General features: G+C 40.4%; 1 protein-coding gene across 1 annotated transcript in view; it reads right to left on the bottom strand.

The window, feature by feature from the left end:
• The window catches only part of SYNE2 (spectrin repeat containing nuclear envelope protein 2), a gene marked incomplete at its 5' end in the record, with an annotated part of 187,650 nt that overhangs the window by 85,085 nt on the left and 84,215 nt on the right, over positions 1-18,350 (bottom strand). Inside the window, 9 exons of the mRNA XM_082000771.1 lie at positions 1,798-1,905; positions 2,682-2,801; positions 4,160-4,234; positions 4,808-5,002; positions 7,399-7,524; positions 11,281-11,463; positions 13,866-13,988; positions 15,999-16,184; positions 17,896-18,033. Coding sequence (XP_081856897.1) covers positions 1,798-1,905; positions 2,682-2,801; positions 4,160-4,234; positions 4,808-5,002; positions 7,399-7,524; positions 11,281-11,463; positions 13,866-13,988; positions 15,999-16,184; positions 17,896-18,033 — 1,254 coding nt within the window. The remainder of the gene's footprint in view (positions 1-1,797; positions 1,906-2,681; positions 2,802-4,159; positions 4,235-4,807; positions 5,003-7,398; positions 7,525-11,280; positions 11,464-13,865; positions 13,989-15,998; positions 16,185-17,895; positions 18,034-18,350) is intronic.

Here is an 18,350-nt window from a genome sequence, read left to right as displayed (position 1 = left end):
CCTCAGGGAGGCAGCAGACTTCCCTAAGAAGTCTGTCCAGCATATTGGACCCTCTGTTCCTCTCAGAAGGGAGCCAGCTAGAACTGTAACCCATCTTTTCTTCCTCATCCAGTAATTCAAATTTTTTATGAATCCTAAATTGTGTTTTAGGCTGCTGTAACTGAATTTGGAAGAAGGTACATTTGCATGGGAGGGACAACATGCAAGAGGGGGGAAATGGTATCATTTAGCAATCACTAAGATAGCAGGTATTATTTAATTTTAGCATGCAGTTAAGCTGTAAACGCAGAACATAAATACAATCGACTTCATACATCTCTACACATACACATACATCTAGGGAAAGCAAATAGATTTACCAGTTAAAAATACATGTCTTCCTGTCTCCAAATAGTAATTGATCTTGTAAATAATTCATTTAACAAAAAAAAATTAAAAAGAAAATCACTCACTACAGGGAGCTGTGTAGCATATGGAAATGTCACAGTGTAGCAAAACACTGAATGGGAAAAGACGGTGCAAGCAAAAAAGCTCTCTGATATGGTTTGAGGAAAGAAGACCTTTCCTAAGAAACCTGTCTACTTGAGCAGAGAAGGACCCTGGCTGTGACCCTGACAGCACTCTCTGCACAGACTACAGACCTGCCATGTCTAGCTCAAGAAATGCTCCGCTCAACTTCTGTATCACTGGGTCTGACAGGCTGTGGGTGCCCCTGAAGGCAAGACAGTAACAAAACACAGTGGTGGCACACAGCATTGCCAGGAGGGCGTATGTTGTCTTGTAAGGCTCCTGGAAACCCAAAACATTCAGCTGGAGATCAAGTCTCTTGAGTACAAGTGTCTAAATTCCCATTATCCTCAATGGAGATTTACTCAGTGCCACCAGGAGTTCAGCTAGGCTTGTCACAGACAAGCAGTGCGTGCTCAGTTGAACCGCTCGCTGTGCTTGGGTACTGCAGTGACTACATCTCTCGCGGCCACCAAGGGAGCTTACAGATGTCCTGCACGCGCGGAGACCAGCAGCATCACAGCATAGCAGAGAGAAAAAACACAGAGATCCCGCATACAACTACATCATAGATAATACATGAGGCTATTTCTTATAATACCAGTACAGAATATATTGTGCTGCTGGCTGAGTTTTAATAGTTTGCTATGGTTTTTTAACTATAAAAGTTAAGCATGATGGAAGAAGTTGGGGCAATGGGAAACAAAGTGACATGGGGCCGGGGCCTGCTCCAGGCAGTGACAGATTCTGTCTTCTTCCATGCTCTAAACCCAGGAAGAGCTGAGGCTGCTCTGCTACCAGTCTGCTGCTCCTGGCCTTCCTGGAGCATTCATGTCTGTCTCCATAAGCTCTTTTGTATAAAACGTATAGGCTGCTGACTACTCCTCCCTTAGTCTGTGCATGCCTTCCACAAAGCAGCAACATATAGGAGTGTCAATCTCCTTAATTTCTCCTTTAACTGCTTAAAAATCCCACAGTTGATGTATGTTTACATCACTTGATCCCCTCCATTCATGCCTGTATGAATGCCATCATCTTATGTACTGAAAACACTCCATTTTGTTCCCTAGTAAATTGCATTTTCAAGGAGCAAATCATGTATTATAAACCAAAGCAGCATACAAAGAGGCCCACAAAGGGTTGTAGGTATCCTACCACATTGTAAATTCTGCAACAAGTATTCATCCAGTAGGATAACTATAATGAAACAGAGTGTCTGCCCACTAGGTAGGTTATACAATGAGCTCAGAAGGTCACGTTGGTCAGCCTACTTCAGGCCTTCAAACTCACCATAGCCTGACTGCCATCACCTGTGCCAGGGCCTTCAGTGCTCTGCAAAGTTTGCATAGATGTTTCCTCACCATGTTTACTGTGTGATTCCATTATCTCATCAGCATCCTGCAGAGAGAGAAACAGCTGAAGTATTTGTAACATTATTAGTGTAGATACCCAGTAGGGTAGATGTGGCACTTAGGGACATGATTTAGTGGTGGACTTGGTAGTGTTAGGTTTACAGTTGGACTTGATGATCTTAAAGGTCTTTTCCAACCTAAATGATTTTGTTATTCCCTGATTATTGCCTTGTTGTGCTAGAGAAGCCTCAAAGGGCAGCAGCCACTCAACCTATATCGGTCCTGGCCCAAGAGTATTCACAGAGAGAAATTCTCTTATGCCTGTAATATCGACATATAGAAACAAACAATTGCAGCTATCACAACATTATCGAGACACCATGAAGAACAGAGCAGAATGCCACCAAAATTGCACCTGATTGGGTGTCTCAGATGTATGCACAAAGAGAACCTCTTCCACAAATCATCCCCGACAAAATGGATGTTGAACAGCCTTTCCAGGAGTTAGTGAAACAGATTGCTGTGACCAAATGTGCATTTCTTTGGGATTTTTGTCAGGCTAGAAGAAATTAATGTAGAATCACCAAATCATTTAGGTTGGAAAAAATCCTTAAGGTCATTGAGTCCAACCAACATGTGCAACAGGAAAAGAGGTTATAAATGGCAAGATTTAGTAAGATATGGAAGATGGAAGATCTGAAAAAGGCCATCATGTCCGCATTTCTACAGTTCTCTTGCTTTGCAGACTTCAGCAATACTTTTGCAGATCTTTTCCACAAAGATGAACTCCCATCCCCATGGAGATAAACCTGAGTGCATTACCTGAACAATGCCATCTGACAAGGTACCAGAAGACCAGGAGGTTGCACTGTCTTCCTTGTGCCTTTCATCATCTATTTCTGAAGACCGAAAGCTTGCATCTTTCTCTGTGGCTGTACTTCCCTTTGAAAGCAGTAACAGCTCAGCATTAGCCTGTGAACAGGAAGCTCAGATATTCCTTCAGGCAATGTAAATTACTGCAAACCTTTAGTAACACTTTGCTCTATTTCTGCCTTGTTTATCTATCTTTATTGTATTTCTCAAATTGCACCTCTTCCCTTGCTCTATAGCTCTGCTGCAAGATGAATGGCAGCTGGATGACACTGACAGTTTTCTCTAGAGACCCCAGAGTATCCTCATTTTTTTCACTCTATTTAAAAAAATAAAAAAACAACACAAAACAATCTTTGTCCTGTCCCCTAAAAAGTCCTGTATGTAAAGAAAACTGCACTACTGAAGCTGCAGAATCAGAAACCTTGAAACTGAAGGGCTTGATCAGAGTAGTAAGACACCACCTCTATCCAAGCTGCCTGGACTTCTTCACACTGTCTAGCCATGGAGTTTCATCCTTGCCTAGCCTAAAGCAACCCCTTCAATACTCCATCACCTCTTTGCCACATTTCCTTTTGATTCTCATTACAAGGATGTAGCAAAAAGGCTAATTAATATCCATGGCGAGAACTTCAAAAAAATGGAGATTCCTGAGAACTTGGTTGAAGCCACTGTCCTTTCTAGGAGATGCAGATGACAGTAGCTGGTCACTACCAACCTAGGCAGTCTGGGAACTGCTGTGCAAGTGGGTATCTGGGCTACAAGCTCACCAGCACTTCTGCACATTCCTGATTTCATTTGAATACATCTCATTTAGTTAGTCCCTAGGGTACAGAAAAGTGTGCAGAAAGTTTCATGGATTTTTTTTTCTTTTTCCAAATGCTATTAACTTTATCATGAAACTTTAGTCCCAGTTTTGCTCCTCTGCAGTTCACCAGGGCATTCAGACTTCCCAGTTTCAGAGCAATGTGTTGAGCAGTGCCTCCCTGTTTCTCCCATTCTTCCAGAAATCTCTCATGTCTTAACTTCATTCCCAATAGTCTGATCATGCCCTTTTTTTCTTAAGCTCAAACATACAAATCATATTGGTTGTTTCTTTTAAGTTTTAGCACTTCAGAGGCTGTCTAATTCTTTCTGAACCCCACACCCACATATAAACATAGTTATATAGGCCCATATTTTGCCACTAACACTTCCATAAAAAGTCTGTATAAGCAATCCCACTAAAAGCAGGATCACACATCATGGAATGAGGTGCTGTGTAATATTGGTATTGTAATATTGGTAGGCTGTCTTGAGTGCTATTTCCTAGTATCCTGGAGTGATAATAGATATTTCAATTTGTTCTGAAGTATTTCGGATTTACACATTTTTCATAATTTGTCTGGTCTGGTATATACAGCTGTATATATGATATACATTGAACTCACCTTGCTGTGGAAAGAACAGTCTTCCGATTCTTCATCTAAGGAAGGTAGAAGAGACATCATTCCTCTTTTTTTCAACTACAAAAATATACACAAAGAGACAGATGAATTATTCATTACGAGAACATTAAAAGCCTCTTCTGCCTGTAAACCAAAAGAAAGTTACCACTTGGGGTCCACTTTTGGAGAAGCACTGAACATCTATCACCCTATAGTAAAGTAATAGAAAGCTGCAGGTACTAAACATCTCTGAAAATTGGGACATTTCTCTATGCTATAATGTTTCAACATCACAGCTATAATTGGGACAAAATTCATTTTGCTCCATGAAAACAATTTACTGAAAATCCCAGAACAACTGATTATCAACAAAACTACACATTGAGCATTTTGCTGTTGATTGCTTGATGCAAACTTCATGTTGGATCTGCTCATGCAAACAGAGGCACACCTCTCCCCGCCTTCTCCTAGACATGCATCATACTCAGCCCTTCCGGGACCATATGGAAGCACAAAGGGAAGGAGAAGTAGTATTGATTCACTGCTGCAGGGGTGCTCCTCTCACGTGCCACTCCTCCTGGAGAAAGAAGGGTTATTTATCTTCCCTCTTCAGCTCTCGGGTAAGTGACTACAACATGGTGCTCCACTTACCTGCTGACCAGAAACATCAGTCCCAATTAAGTCACTTTGTGCTAATACACAGGCTGTGGGTTCATCTCCTGATTCAGGCACTTCTTGCTGTAAGCGCTGGTGAAGCTCAGACATTGAATTCTTCATCCCGGTAAGGATATCTTCCTTTCTTTGGCATAGCTTTATGATTTCTTCTTTTACAGCTTCCATTTCTCCCTAAGGAGCAACAACATCTGTAAGCATCCATTTTCCTTATTTAACCAAACAGTAATGTAACAGGTGACACCAGTGATGCATCTTACTGGGACTGGGGCTATTTCCCCTTTTTTCTTTTTCAGGGCATTGGGACAGTTCCCCATTGTCACTGCAGATTTCCAGATACATGTAAAACAGCAGCAACAGATTCAGCTCAGGACAGCACTTGCTGCTTGTAACGCAGAAGGTGGTAGTCTGGAAGGAAACGTGAAAGGCTGGATAACTAATTCTAACTAGGTCCTGTATTGCCATAGGAATAGGAGTTTCCTTCAGGACAGAGGGAATGCAGCTGGGTTACATTACTCTGTGTGTCAGAGCAGGTGATGTTACTTCCTACTACCTTCTCTGGAAACCTGACACAAAACACTTGGGATAGCCTTGATAAGAGCAAGGGGTAGCTCACGGCTGAGTCATCTTTGCTGAAGCTGGCCTAAAAGGAGGAAACAAACCATTCAGCGGGTTTTAGTAACATGGCTAGGGCCAAAACTAGCCCATGTCTTTGGATGTTATATTGGGAACAATGGTCCCCAACAAAATACAAAGAAAATACTTAATGTTCTGCAGGGATTAAACAATAATCCAAGTAACTCTGCACTGACAAAGGGGGAAATAAACCTGTCTCTGCCTCCTCCCTGGCCATGACTATTGCTCTAGCTGGTCTTCTGCCCTTAGAGCTTTCTGCTAGGGTCTTTCCTTACCACCCAGTGTCCAGGTGAGCGAAGAAAGCATAACAAATAACAGAGTGAGACAGGGCAAGGAATAAAGTGCCCTACCCTCTTCATTACTGAAAGTGATAAAGCTCTTTGAAGCATTGCTGTTTGCTTAGAAAACTGAAACGTTGCTAAATATCCCGCTGCACACTGGGCTCAGTCCATTGCAGCAGACTTTGATGCTAGGCTTGAAATAAGAACAGCATTGATTCCATACTGTGCTCTATCATGGTGTGAATAATGCTACGCAAGTAATAATCTGTAACAGATGAAAGCAGTAAGACTGCTGGTTCTGTCTTGACTACAGCTTCTTCTGTTGACAGCCCTAGCATGGCTGCATGACAGGGAAGGTGGAGGCAGGAACCCCAGCAAAGTTTCAAAGGATGTGGGAACTCTGCTCAAACAAGGATGTTTTTCCCTTTGTACACTCAAAAACACAAGGTAAAATCTTCCAAAGGTAGAGGCAAGAAAATGTCATTGGAATGAAGAAACAGCCATCCAGGAGAATTTGGCATATTTTTATAAATGTTCACGAATAACAATATTTCTATTTGTTTCATTGCAGGAGGAGACTTTTACCAGCTTACATTTACCAGCTACTGTTTTGCAAACTTAACTAGGCAAAAAACTCCAAAGAAACCAAATCTTTAACATCCCTGCTTCATCTGAAGCCCCTCATTAAGATCAGCAATTCCATTGCCCACTTCTATTCATGAAATGCTACAATTATGAAACAGATTTTCTTCTAGAACAAATAGACAGAAAATCCTTCACTCAAAGACAAAACCAAGTAAGAATCAGGAAATGAGTCAAACTTATTATTAGCATCAAGTCTCCAACACCCAACCACCTGAAAGTGGAGCAGTTGTGTACTTGGGAGCCTACCGAGTGATTATAGTTATTAGGGAAGTACAATGTATGTATACTAACTTCATTGTGACTGATTGCAAAAAGCCAAGCATTTCAGAGGCACTTTATAAATAGTTATTACACTTAATTAGTAATTTCCTGACTTCTGCAGTGCTGTCCTTAAAACACATCTTATTTTTGCATTAAATAATCAATTCATCCATTAAAGAAAACAGCCGACTGCAGGGAGAAAAGCAACACATTTGTCAGTAGATGAAAACACAGTGTGGCAGTGAGGACAAGGAAAGGAGTCTAAAGAATCTAACCCTAACCAGAATTACCAAAAGTACTGTTGCACTGCCAGTGATCAGAAAAGGACTCAGTTTTCTCCTTATGCACCATCTCAAGCTGCTACCTCAGCAATGTTATCAGGATGCTGAGCACAGGAAAGCTATCCGTCCTGCATGTTGTTTCACCAAAACAGCTGCCAGCTGTCATGAAAACAGCACTCTAAGTTTTCCTTAGAAGTTGATATAGGCACAAATGACACATCAAAATCAGTAAGGAGTATATTATGAAAGATATACCCAACTTGCAAACTAATATTAATTGTAGTATCTCTTGGTATACGTCAACGTACATATGTTGTAGTCACACCATGGCACTCAGTTGCCTGCTTGACTATAGTAGGGAGGGGAAGCACACTGCTATTTCTCAGTGCTCTGCATCATCATGATTAGTGTTAGTCAGGACAAGTAACAGACATACAGACATGAGAGAGAGAACAATGAAACCCACCTCTGGACAATGAGTCTTCTGAGCCAGTGGTTGATCTTCATGTGATATTTCAACCAAGTGGTTCTTTAAGAATTGTTTCAACTTTTCAATTTCTTGCTCACATTCTTCTGTTTTTTTTACAGCTTCCTGTGAAATAGTAAGTTTCATAAATAATTTTGAATTAACTAGTACAGAAACAAACTAGTCAGTAATGCAAGAAATTTGTACCGAAGAGTACTGGAGCCTCCTTTGCATCTGTAGTTGCAAGTAAAAGAAACTGTGTTTGTTCTGCTAACTTTGCACAACCCTATCCTCTATCCTCACAAAGTTTATTATCCACTTACTAAAGACAGACAAACTTCTACCCATAAGTAAATGTATGGTGGGTATTCTGCCTAGGAGGATATCTTTGCTTACTCCAGAATAAAGCTATGAGTTTGGCTATAAAATGCAAATGGAGCATATTTAATCACATTCATTACAATTTAGAACAGGCTGGAGAAAAAGAGAAATTACAGGGTTTCATATCAAGTTAGAAAACCTACCTGGTTTTTATTGGTGCTTAGGTCTTTACTGCCAGCTAGCTCTGCACTGACCAAAAATGAACTGTGCTGTACAGTAAGCAGATAACGCAGCTCAGAGGATAAGCCAACCGCAGTATCTGACAATTTGAATACTTCCTATAAAAATGGTAAGTATTTCCACTTTGTGTGAGCTTCCTCTTCTTACATGACTTATAGGAAAACATATTAGATGTTATAAACAGCCAAATTCACTTTTACTCATTTGACCACGAGAGCAAAAATCTTAACAACCCTGACGATTTACTGCTCATGCAGAAATCAGCAATCTCCCCACACACATTGCTCATGTTTGTGAGCCACAGCCTGTCACGATGTCTCAGGTAGTTACGATTAATTAATAATTGTTGCAACTACAAATCAGAATATTTTGTGACAACATTTAATTCACAGAACATTTGGTGGCTCTTTGTTTTTTGACCCATGGGCTGAGAACCAAAGAATATTTAACAACTGTTCCTCAGGCATCTGGAAAATGCAGCCTATTGTCAACAAGCTTGAACTTACGCTGATGACAGCAGCACCTGAACAGCCTGACAGCTCCTCTCCGCAAAGCATGCACAGACTCTCCCTTTCAGAGCAGTCTCTCCTGCTATGAACAGTAACGGTGCCATTTCTTCAGTCACTTCTTCACAATAGCACTCCCTCCCAGTAAAATGCAAACTAAGAATGTTCTAAATGATTTTTAAAATTTTTTTTTACTTACAGGTTTTAAAAGGAAGAAAAAACTATTTCCCCCACCAATATTAATTGTGGCCTATAATCTTAATGCCATAGCTAAAGAATAAGAGGAGGAAAAAAAGAATAGGTCTCCTCCTGCTCAGTTTTAATGACAAACTAAAAGTCCTTCTAAAAGAGAGATCCTCTTACCCATACCTTCACTTCCGCATGAACAGGAGTGTTTAGTAATAGATAAAATGCATACGACCTCAAATTTCCTTGACTAACTAAAAAATATTAATATTCTTGTATATAGACTGAAGATAAGTCATCTGTTCCCTGCCTTCCACTGAGAGGCAAAAAATCTTTTTTTTTCTTTTACTAATATAATATAAATTATGCCATATATGTGGGACTGAATCTCTTCCTAAAAGTGTTACCTCTCTTTTAAGTTATTTCCTGCTTAACATTTGCTCTTTACTTTTCATGTTGTGCTAATACTAGAAGACCTACCCATGGAAAAGACCCACCTGCCCGTAGTGTACATGCAGGCAGGCACTGTGTTTGTTATGGAAGAGCTTCCTAAAATTGAGCACAGTAAATCATTAGATATGCAAATACTGCCACTCTTCCTGATGACGTTATTTAGGTAGTGACAGGTGTGGTACTTGACAGGCCATAATAAACAAGAGGGCAACATTCAGCACAGATCTAAGTCATCTAAATTCCTGCCCCAAAGCATTTACACTACCTATTACAGCTTTTGGTTTTGTTATGCTTTTTCAGGTGTTACACTGCAACTTAATTATACAGAAGTTACTAATGAAATATCCTACTGTATCACAGATAGGAAAATATGGGCAAACACATCCAAACACTAAAATTTCCAAACTAATCCTCAGGAAAAAAAACAACTATGTAGATATTTGTACAGGAAGCTTGCCTTCCATTTGCTTTCCTCTCTATCAGGATACTTACTACCTTTCTAATACAGCACTCAAAATGCCATCCTTTAATAGATTTATCCTTTGTTCTGTCTTAGCTGGTGCTAGACTTGGATTGTAGTACTGTTGCTTTCAACCCATTCAACAGGACTTGGAAAATCTTTTTTGCACAGTTTGATATCCTATCTGCCAAGAATTGCAATTTTTCCAATCTGTTTTCTCACAAAGAAATTTCACTCAGCTACAGATTGTTGGATGCCTGTAAGATAAAGGCAAATGCTTAGTAAAAAAGGTTACAGCTGTTTCAAAAAGGGAAAAATCTAAACCCTGACCTAATGCTCCACATAAACCAGTTAGAAGTCTCGTGGTAACACTTTACAATTGCAAAGTACCCTGCTTCTGATAGTTTTAAAGTGTTCTGAAAAATCTTGAGTATTTAATCCAGTAACTCTCTGAAAAAGGTATGTTTTACCACATCCATTTTTCAGACATAAGAAATTGTATGGACTAAAAAAAGACTGTAGGAATCATACAGATCTCACATAGTCCCTGCTTTTTTCTGAACTCCAAGCATGCATTAGTCATGTAGCATGTTTGAGTTTTTCTCTTGATGTGGTGCTCTTAATTTCATAAACTAAAAATCAAAGTTTTAGCTGCCACTTGTGTCTGCCTGGCCTCTGAAATGCCCAGTAAGAAGTTAGATGTTCTAAAGCATTCTGCTTTACTGTAATGGGTTTGGAAAACCAAATCAGCAAAGATACTGTATCATTTTTCTAGGTGCTGCTATCAACCTGCTGAGAAATGGATTTTCATACTTCTGCTGACGTAGGAACATGCATAACCAATTGCCTCCAAGTATATTTACCCTGGGCAATGGAGCGTGACACAGATATCCCAGAATTAAAACCTTCTTGAGCTGGTACAACCACATCGCTCAGTGAAGTGCTGCAGAGACACCACTTCAGGTTTGGAGCCAGCGTAGCTGTTTCGTTAACTCACACTGCCCATGAGTTAACGCTCAGTGAGCCAGCACTGCCTTCTCCTAGAGCCACGTGTCGCAGCAATGCTGTTATATCGCTTCTGTTTCCAAACCTGGTCTGGCCAACAGCCTCTCCAAGCCCCCTGTCACTTGTTCACTTGTGCAGGCACATCCTTGCATGGAACCTTCTGAGGACAGGAGTCAGCTTGCCTCAAAACAATGTATTAACCAAGTGACAGCACTAGAAAGTGGTCACTTTCCTGGCTCACGGATTTAGGAGGATCATCTTTAGTAAAAGAATTTCTGCTATTAATCGCCAGCAGTTTCTATCTAATAGCTGTCAACAAAGAATTTCCATGTTCAAGATAAGTTTAAAGACCTGAACGTTGCAGATGTGAGCACCTACAATAGCACTGGACTTCAATCATCAGTTGTGCAAACCTGGGTCATAAGAGACTTGGGCCCTCATTTCTTCTACAAAATGCTAAAACACATGGTGTCAGTTGTGACTGAATTGGAAAACTGAAATGAATTTCAAGACTACCCAGCATGCCTTGTTGTTGTATCAAACTACACAGGAAAAAAGAAGAACGAAAAAAATCCCCAAACCGTTACATAGAAGACATAGTAGGTATACTATATGCCTGTAAAAACAGTATTATCTAGTAATCAAAATTATTATTAAATAAGGGTGGTTTAAGTGACAGTAAAAAACAACAATAACAAAAAAATCAATTACCTCCAGCAGGTCATTTTGTTCCTTAGTAATTTTTTCTAATTTCTTCAATTCTCTCAAGAGTTGTCTTGCCCTTTGGAAGACTGAGAAAGGTTGCATTTTCACCCCTGGTAGCTGAAGTGCTTCTTCGTAGGACTGTATATGAACAATGGTCTTCTGCATGGGACCAACATGGTCAAGTATAACCTATTAGGATACAGGATAGATGATGGATGTGATACTGAGTTGGAAAAGTCAACACTGAAAATTTATACTACTGTCATGATGTGCAAAAGTTGTCTCTAGTGAGTTTTCCATTTAAGAAGGAAGAATATTTTCATCTTGGAACAAACAAGTGAAAATCCATGGTGAGGTTGTCTAAAGCAAGAGGAAGACATAACTTACATATCAAATTCCGCTTTTTCTGGATATACATACATAAAGTTTGCACAGTGACAAAAAAAGGTCACATTCAGATACGTTACTATTTACTAAGCGTGTCATTTCAAAGTAGCACATCTTTGTCAGTGAAGACAGTTAAAAAACTGCTGCAAACCCTTTGATATCACTCTAGTCAACTCTGTTAAAGGTAGCCATTTTATGATGGTTGTATAAACAGTCTTATCAACATAGCTGAGATGATGAAGAGGGACAGAAGCCAGGAGAAACCTCTGAAGATGGCTTTCCTGTCAAAGACAGCATTTCATATCACAGCATCCCGAGTGGATGTACAGTTTACAATCACCTTTATCAGTTTTGGATGAACAGAAATGTGCAGTTTCATACCACAATACACGTTTTATGGAAGACTCTGTGATCAGCTTAGGAGAGACAGAACGGTGTTGGGATCACTCTGCATGGCTCAACCTTAAGGAGAAGAAGCTGTGGCATTGATCTGCACGGCTTGACCTTAAGGAGAAGGAGCTGTGGCATTGAGAAGCTGGTAAACAGCTGGACATCTGCACGGCTCGGCCTTGAGGAGAAGGATCTGTGGTAAACAACTATGAGGAAGCAAAGGAGCGCATGGACACCTGCAGGCAGTGAATCCTGACTGTGTGAGAGGTGCGTGGACAGCGCGTGATATTTTGTATACAGCCAATTGCAATAATGTGTGTAACAAGCTGTAACCAATCATGAGTGTGTGCGTGGTGACTAAACAAAAATTATGATATGTATTGGAGTCAGACAAGACAATAAACGGCTTTGGAGTATAACTCTCATAGAGTTGTGAAGTCCATCTTTCTCCCGCAGAATAGCAATAACAACTCACAACATCTTGGTTCTCCTAAAGAAATATGAAAAAATCCTGAGACCTCATTCAGCTGGGAACTTCAGAAAAAAGAAAAAAATATAAATACAAACCACCTCTGGGCCTTTTAATTACTGATATTTTTGTTAAATTACCTCTCAAGAAGATTTCACTTTAAAAGAACCCAATTGCAAGAGAGATGCTTATTCTCTCATTCATAAGCAGCCTGTATCAGGACTTTTTTTGTTATTAGCATACTATCCAGGCTTCAATTTAAAATAAGGAAGTATGGAAAAATTATTTTCCAGAAGAAAGATACTTTAGTTTCTCCATATAATGTAGCAATTATAAAATTGCTCTCTGGATGACAAAGCTATGAGAAGTATGACGACATTTTTATGCCTCCCCTGAAACTGAACCCATGCCTTTTGCGCTTCAGTCAGCTAACAATGTGGACTCCACATAGTATAAAATAAAAGATACCATAACGCTTTGCTTTACTTCACTCGAGCAGAGAAAGGAAAACCACCTGGCCAAGGTATCTTTGTAGCGAAGTCCCTGCATGATTAAATGGTTTTATGGTAAGTGACTCCAGCCTACATTTCCAGAAACATCTGCTAAATATTGCCTCCATTTTTGGAAAAATAGGGCCTGATCTTCAGACTTTCAGATTACTCCCTGTTTGATGATGAATAGACTGATGTGCAGCAAGCACCTCTGAAAGGCCATAAACTTTCCAAAAACAGAGACACTCAAACACAGCAGGTATGCCTCACAACGTGTGCTTAAGTTACATACTCAAGTTCGCTATGGGCATGTTCTCAATAGTGCTTTAATTTCAAATGTTTTTGTTCAAACCACGACTCTGCTTCTTGAAGGGATCTCCCAACAGTCTCACCTTAGGGTTTACATTGTGCAGTTGTCTTGGAGCATGCGAACTGGATTCCTTTCAAATGAAACTAAAGCAGAAGATACTCTCCAGAAGAGCCTCTGAAGACACCCAGCCACTAATGGATGTCCGTTCTACAGGATCAGTCCAAAGTAAGCCCCCAAGACACATACAACAGAGATATCAGGTCCTCTACACCAACTGTTTTGCCCTACTGAATATGCTCCTCTTGGATTGCACTACTTGCTACTGTAGAAGCATGTAGCCAAAATCATGACTGAAATAATGCTTTCAGTCTTTGACCTGAGAGTTAGAATTTGTGTGATACTAACAATTCAAAGTCATATACTAAAAAGTTGTTCATGGTAATTTGCAGTCACAACACAGCCTTATGATTGTGGAGGCATATTTATGCTAACTTATGCATAAATATATAGGGGAAAAAAAGGCTATGTAAGAGTTTTCACGGACCTGTCCATGTTTAAGTTGGTCTTTAGGAGAAAATTCTAACAGATCTTCTGATGACAGGATTGTCTTCATTTTGGCCATGTCCTTCTCAAACACTTTCACATGAGATTCAATGGCATCCAATTCCTAGATTTTGGAAACAAACAAAATATTTGTATATAGTACAAATACCAAAGCGAGCTTGCATTTCTGCCTTTCACTTGAATTTAAAAAGAAATACTGAAAAACAAGTACAGAATATGCAGGATATGTTAATGGCTGCTACCAATGAAAAGACTAGTTATTATAAACGATGTATCATCATAGCTTATGGAGGAATTAAGTATCTAAGTTCACCTGGTCTGTTTTAAACCCTGAATACAGAATTTAAATATCCTTGAAAATTCACATTATAAATTACCAGTAGTGACACTTTTCCAGTGATGATAGTTATCAGCATAAGAAACTGGTCTAATTACATTGCTGCAGCTTCCTATATGAAGAGTCTTAAGTCAGATGGAAAATGGATGCACACACAGTACAGCTGCTTGTGAACTCCCATGGAGACAGAGCCACAAAATAAATTAGGTTGGAAGGGACCTCGGGAGGTCTCTGGTGCCCATCAGAGCAGGTCATTTGGGGCCTCATCCTGTTGAGATTTGGGTGTCTCTTGGTGTCCTGGTTTTGCTGGGGTAGAATCATAAAATCAGTTTTCTGTTCAGGAAAGCCTTTCTAAGAAGGCTACAACACCTGTTACTGTGAGAACAAAGTTGATAGGACACTGTTTTAGTTCATGGCCAGCCATGGCATGCGGGTTTCCACAGTGATCAAGGCCTCTAGCAGTACTGAGATAGCCAGGTGCTAAAGCTAGGGCAAATGTAGGCCAAGGCAGCTGACCCAGGCTGGGCGACAGAAGTATTCCATACTATAAACGTCACGCTCACCATGAACTGGGGAGTCTGCTGGGAATGGCTCGCTCGCTCTCTCCATGGCTGCCATCCCTGGAGGGTCTCAGCCATTGCCTACTCTCCCTTCGCTGGAGCTGTGCTGCTCGCATTGTTCGCCGACCAGCATTCATTGCTGGGAGCACAGAGCTCGCGACCACTATGTGGGCTGAGTATAATTCTGTGTACTCTATACTGGTTTAGTATTAATATTAGTTTTATTGTTTTATTAAATCTGTTTCTATTTCAACCTATTTCAGACACACAAGTTTCCTTCCTTTCCCCAATTTCCCTTCCTCGGCTGGGAGGGGGTTTTTGGGTGATAGAGCAATTGCTAGCCCACAGGCTAAACAAAGACACTAGGGGTGGGGATTTTACCCCCACTTTGGGCCCTTGATGTAGTGTTTGACCAATCTCACGGCAAAATAAAGTCCTTCCTAATATATAGATGGTAGTTCTTCCATCTGTCTCTTCTCCAGGCTGAACTGAGACAGGTTTCCCAGCCTTTCCTCCTTCCTGTGCTACAGCCCCCCAACTACCTTGTTGGCCTTCTTGGACTTGCTCCGGGTATGTCTATGTCTTTCTTACATGGGCAACTTAACACTGAGCACAGCACCCGCATATGATCTCACAGGTGCCAAAAAGAAAGATTGCTCCCATGGACCTCCTGGCTACACTCTTGCTCAGGCAGCCCAGGATGCTGTTGGCCTTCTTTTAGCAACGCCATGCTGCTGCATGATCCACACAGCATGGTGGATCAACTTCTTGTCCACCAGGATCACTGGCCCTTTTCGCAAAGCTGCTTTCCATCTGGTTGGCCCCCAGCCTGTATTGGTATTTGAACATGTTCCCTCCTGGGTGCAGGACTTTGCATTTGCCTCTGTTGAACTTCCTGAGGTTTCTGTCTGCCCATTTCTCCAGCCTGTCAAGGTGCCTCTGAATAGGAGCCCTACCCTCCAGCAAGATAAGCCCTTTTAATTTGCCAGTCAACAAGCATTTCTCCTCCTAAACAAGGAGTTCCATCAATACTCCTGAACTTTACAGCTTAATTAGATAACAAACACCTGATGCTTTGTTTCCAAACAATTAATTTCCTCACTTGGCACACCTACTAAAACCAGCACACCTTTTTTCTATGCAGGTAATATAAGCTGTATTTCATAACTTATGATGAAGCTCTGATAAAAGGTACTTATAGATCACCCGAACTTACATCAGCCACATGCTGAATCTGTGGAAGAATCTCTGCTATCTCATGCTGCAAAGTTGCTACTTGATCATCTATTTCATTTAGCTGTTGCATTACACTGTCCGTTTCAAAAACTGGTGTTAGCTCCTCCAGCTCCAAGTAAACACTATGTAGAAGATTTTGCTTTTGCTCTGAGTCTTCCAAGGCCATCTGGAGACAAGAGATAGGTTTGATCCATCAATGGTGAACACGAAAGTTTCACAGAGGTTAGGATGAGAAAGAATGAGTTTTAGTTTCCTGTATGTCATTGACCATTACATATATTCCCAAAAACTTGGTTCAGGCTAAAACACTTCACTCCTAAGGGAATTGAACTGTTGCATCTTACAGGCAGAAAACTGAGACTGATGCCATAATTTTAAGGGAATCAATTAAATAAAATAAGTCTACATAAGCATGGCAAAAGGCATGAAGAAGATTTCAAACTCAGAGGGAGGTCTGAGCCCAGATAAAGATAAGTATGAGATCCTGGAGAAGATTCCTCTCCAGCTCCTGTGCCATGGTCAGGCTGACCCCAAGTACATGGAATCACAGAATGGTTTGGGTTGGAATGGACCTTTAAAGCTCATCTAGTCCAACCCCCCTGCAATGAGCAGGGACAGCTTCAACTAGATCAGCTTGCTCAGAGCCCCATCCAACCTGACCTGGAACGTTTCCAGCGATGGGGCATCTACCACCTCTCTGGGCAACCTGGGCCAGGGTTTCACCACCCTCATTGTGAAAAATTTCTTCCTTATATCTAGTCTAAATCTTCCCTCTTTTAGTTTAAAACCATTACCCCTTGTCCTATCATTAGAGGCTCTACTAAAAAGTATGAACAAGACATAGCCAGACATCTGAAAAGAGTTTTCTGCATAGCAGCCTGCAGACAGCAGATGTAACAAAATGTTCCAGAAAATATCTGGGCAGTTGTGCACAATGGGAAGATTCTCATCTCCTTCAGCTAAGTGGATGAGCTTTTGGATTAATTACAGCAAATGCCTTCATGAAGAACATGAGGGGTTGCATGTGATCCACTGAAGGAAAGGACTGAATGCATGTCTCAATTCTAATGCAAGCCTTGGGTGGACTTCCAAATCCACTAGTTTCCCAGCCCAGAACACATAAAACACTCCAAACCACAAATGCAGGAGACAATAACCTTTCGTCACAAAGACATTCACAGATTTTGGAAATCACAATCTCCCCATGATGGCTACATGCTCTGTAACATATCAGTCCAGAATAATCAGCTACTTCTTGTAAGGAATTCTTATTAGTTTTAATTTAAAAAAAAAAAAAAGATATCTATGTTCTGAGCACTAACTTTCTGTCTTGGCACAAGTCAAGGAGTGGATGTATAGAAAACTGTAACTTCAAATATGAAATTGCCAGAAATCCTCTTGGTACGTGCCTGGCCCTGATCTTCCCTGTAATATTACAGACATTTGATTCTTGAAATTACCAATCAGAATTACCTTCAAGATACAGCGAGAACTGCCTTGCAAACCACAATTCACTTCAAGTTTCCATCTAACACACTGACATCAAAGCACTTTACCATTTTTGGATCACAAACACACAATACAGAAAGAACCGTTTATATTCAGGCAGTAAAAACTGACCATAGCCATACAGAAGGGTAACAGAAGAAACACATTTTTGGAAGACAGATGCACTCCAGTTCAGCACTTTCACAAGATAGGTATGTCCAACACTGAAAAGTATCTATATTTCACAAGGGTCATCTATAACTATTTTTCATTTAAAGGATTTACTGAAAACAGTAAATTATTTATGTCAGTAGTACTTAAGAATGCAAAATTGTGTCTGTACAGAGCAATCAGGTCTAACAAGATCATATATCTGCGTTAACACTTACCTGAAGGTCATCAGTATGTTTGCGTAAGCTTTTTGCAGAGTCACTTTGAGCATCTGCTCTTAACAAGCAGTTGGTGGTTTCTATCCAAACTTTCACATTCTTCAAGAGTTCATCATATTCTTCCACCTTGTTGGCAGCCTAGGAAATGACAGAATTTTACAAAAAGGCACAAATGCATTTCTATCCACTGTATAGGATAAACACTTCTATGGACAAGATTAAAAGAAAAAGGGATGCATTTTCATCAAGATCAGTTAAATTAGTATGGTGAAATAAAGATTGTAATTTTTCTGCAGGTTTCATGATTTCAGGCTACCTCCTGAGAGATATCACCAAAGGTAATTTTGGTGTTTATGTGCTTACATTTCATGGGGGCATTGTTGCGATGTATATGGCAATGCTACTTAAATAGATAGCCTATTAGCAGAGTCATAGAGAAGCATCTCATCACCCAT

Source organism: Phaethon aethereus, assembly GCF_964289735.1.
Source record: "Phaethon aethereus genome assembly, chromosome: 5".
In the NCBI taxonomy this organism is placed as follows: Eukaryota; Metazoa; Chordata; class Aves; order Phaethontiformes; family Phaethontidae; genus Phaethon; species Phaethon aethereus.
Note: the sequence above shows the minus strand (reverse complement) of the source record. Positions and strands in the feature narration are given on the sequence as shown.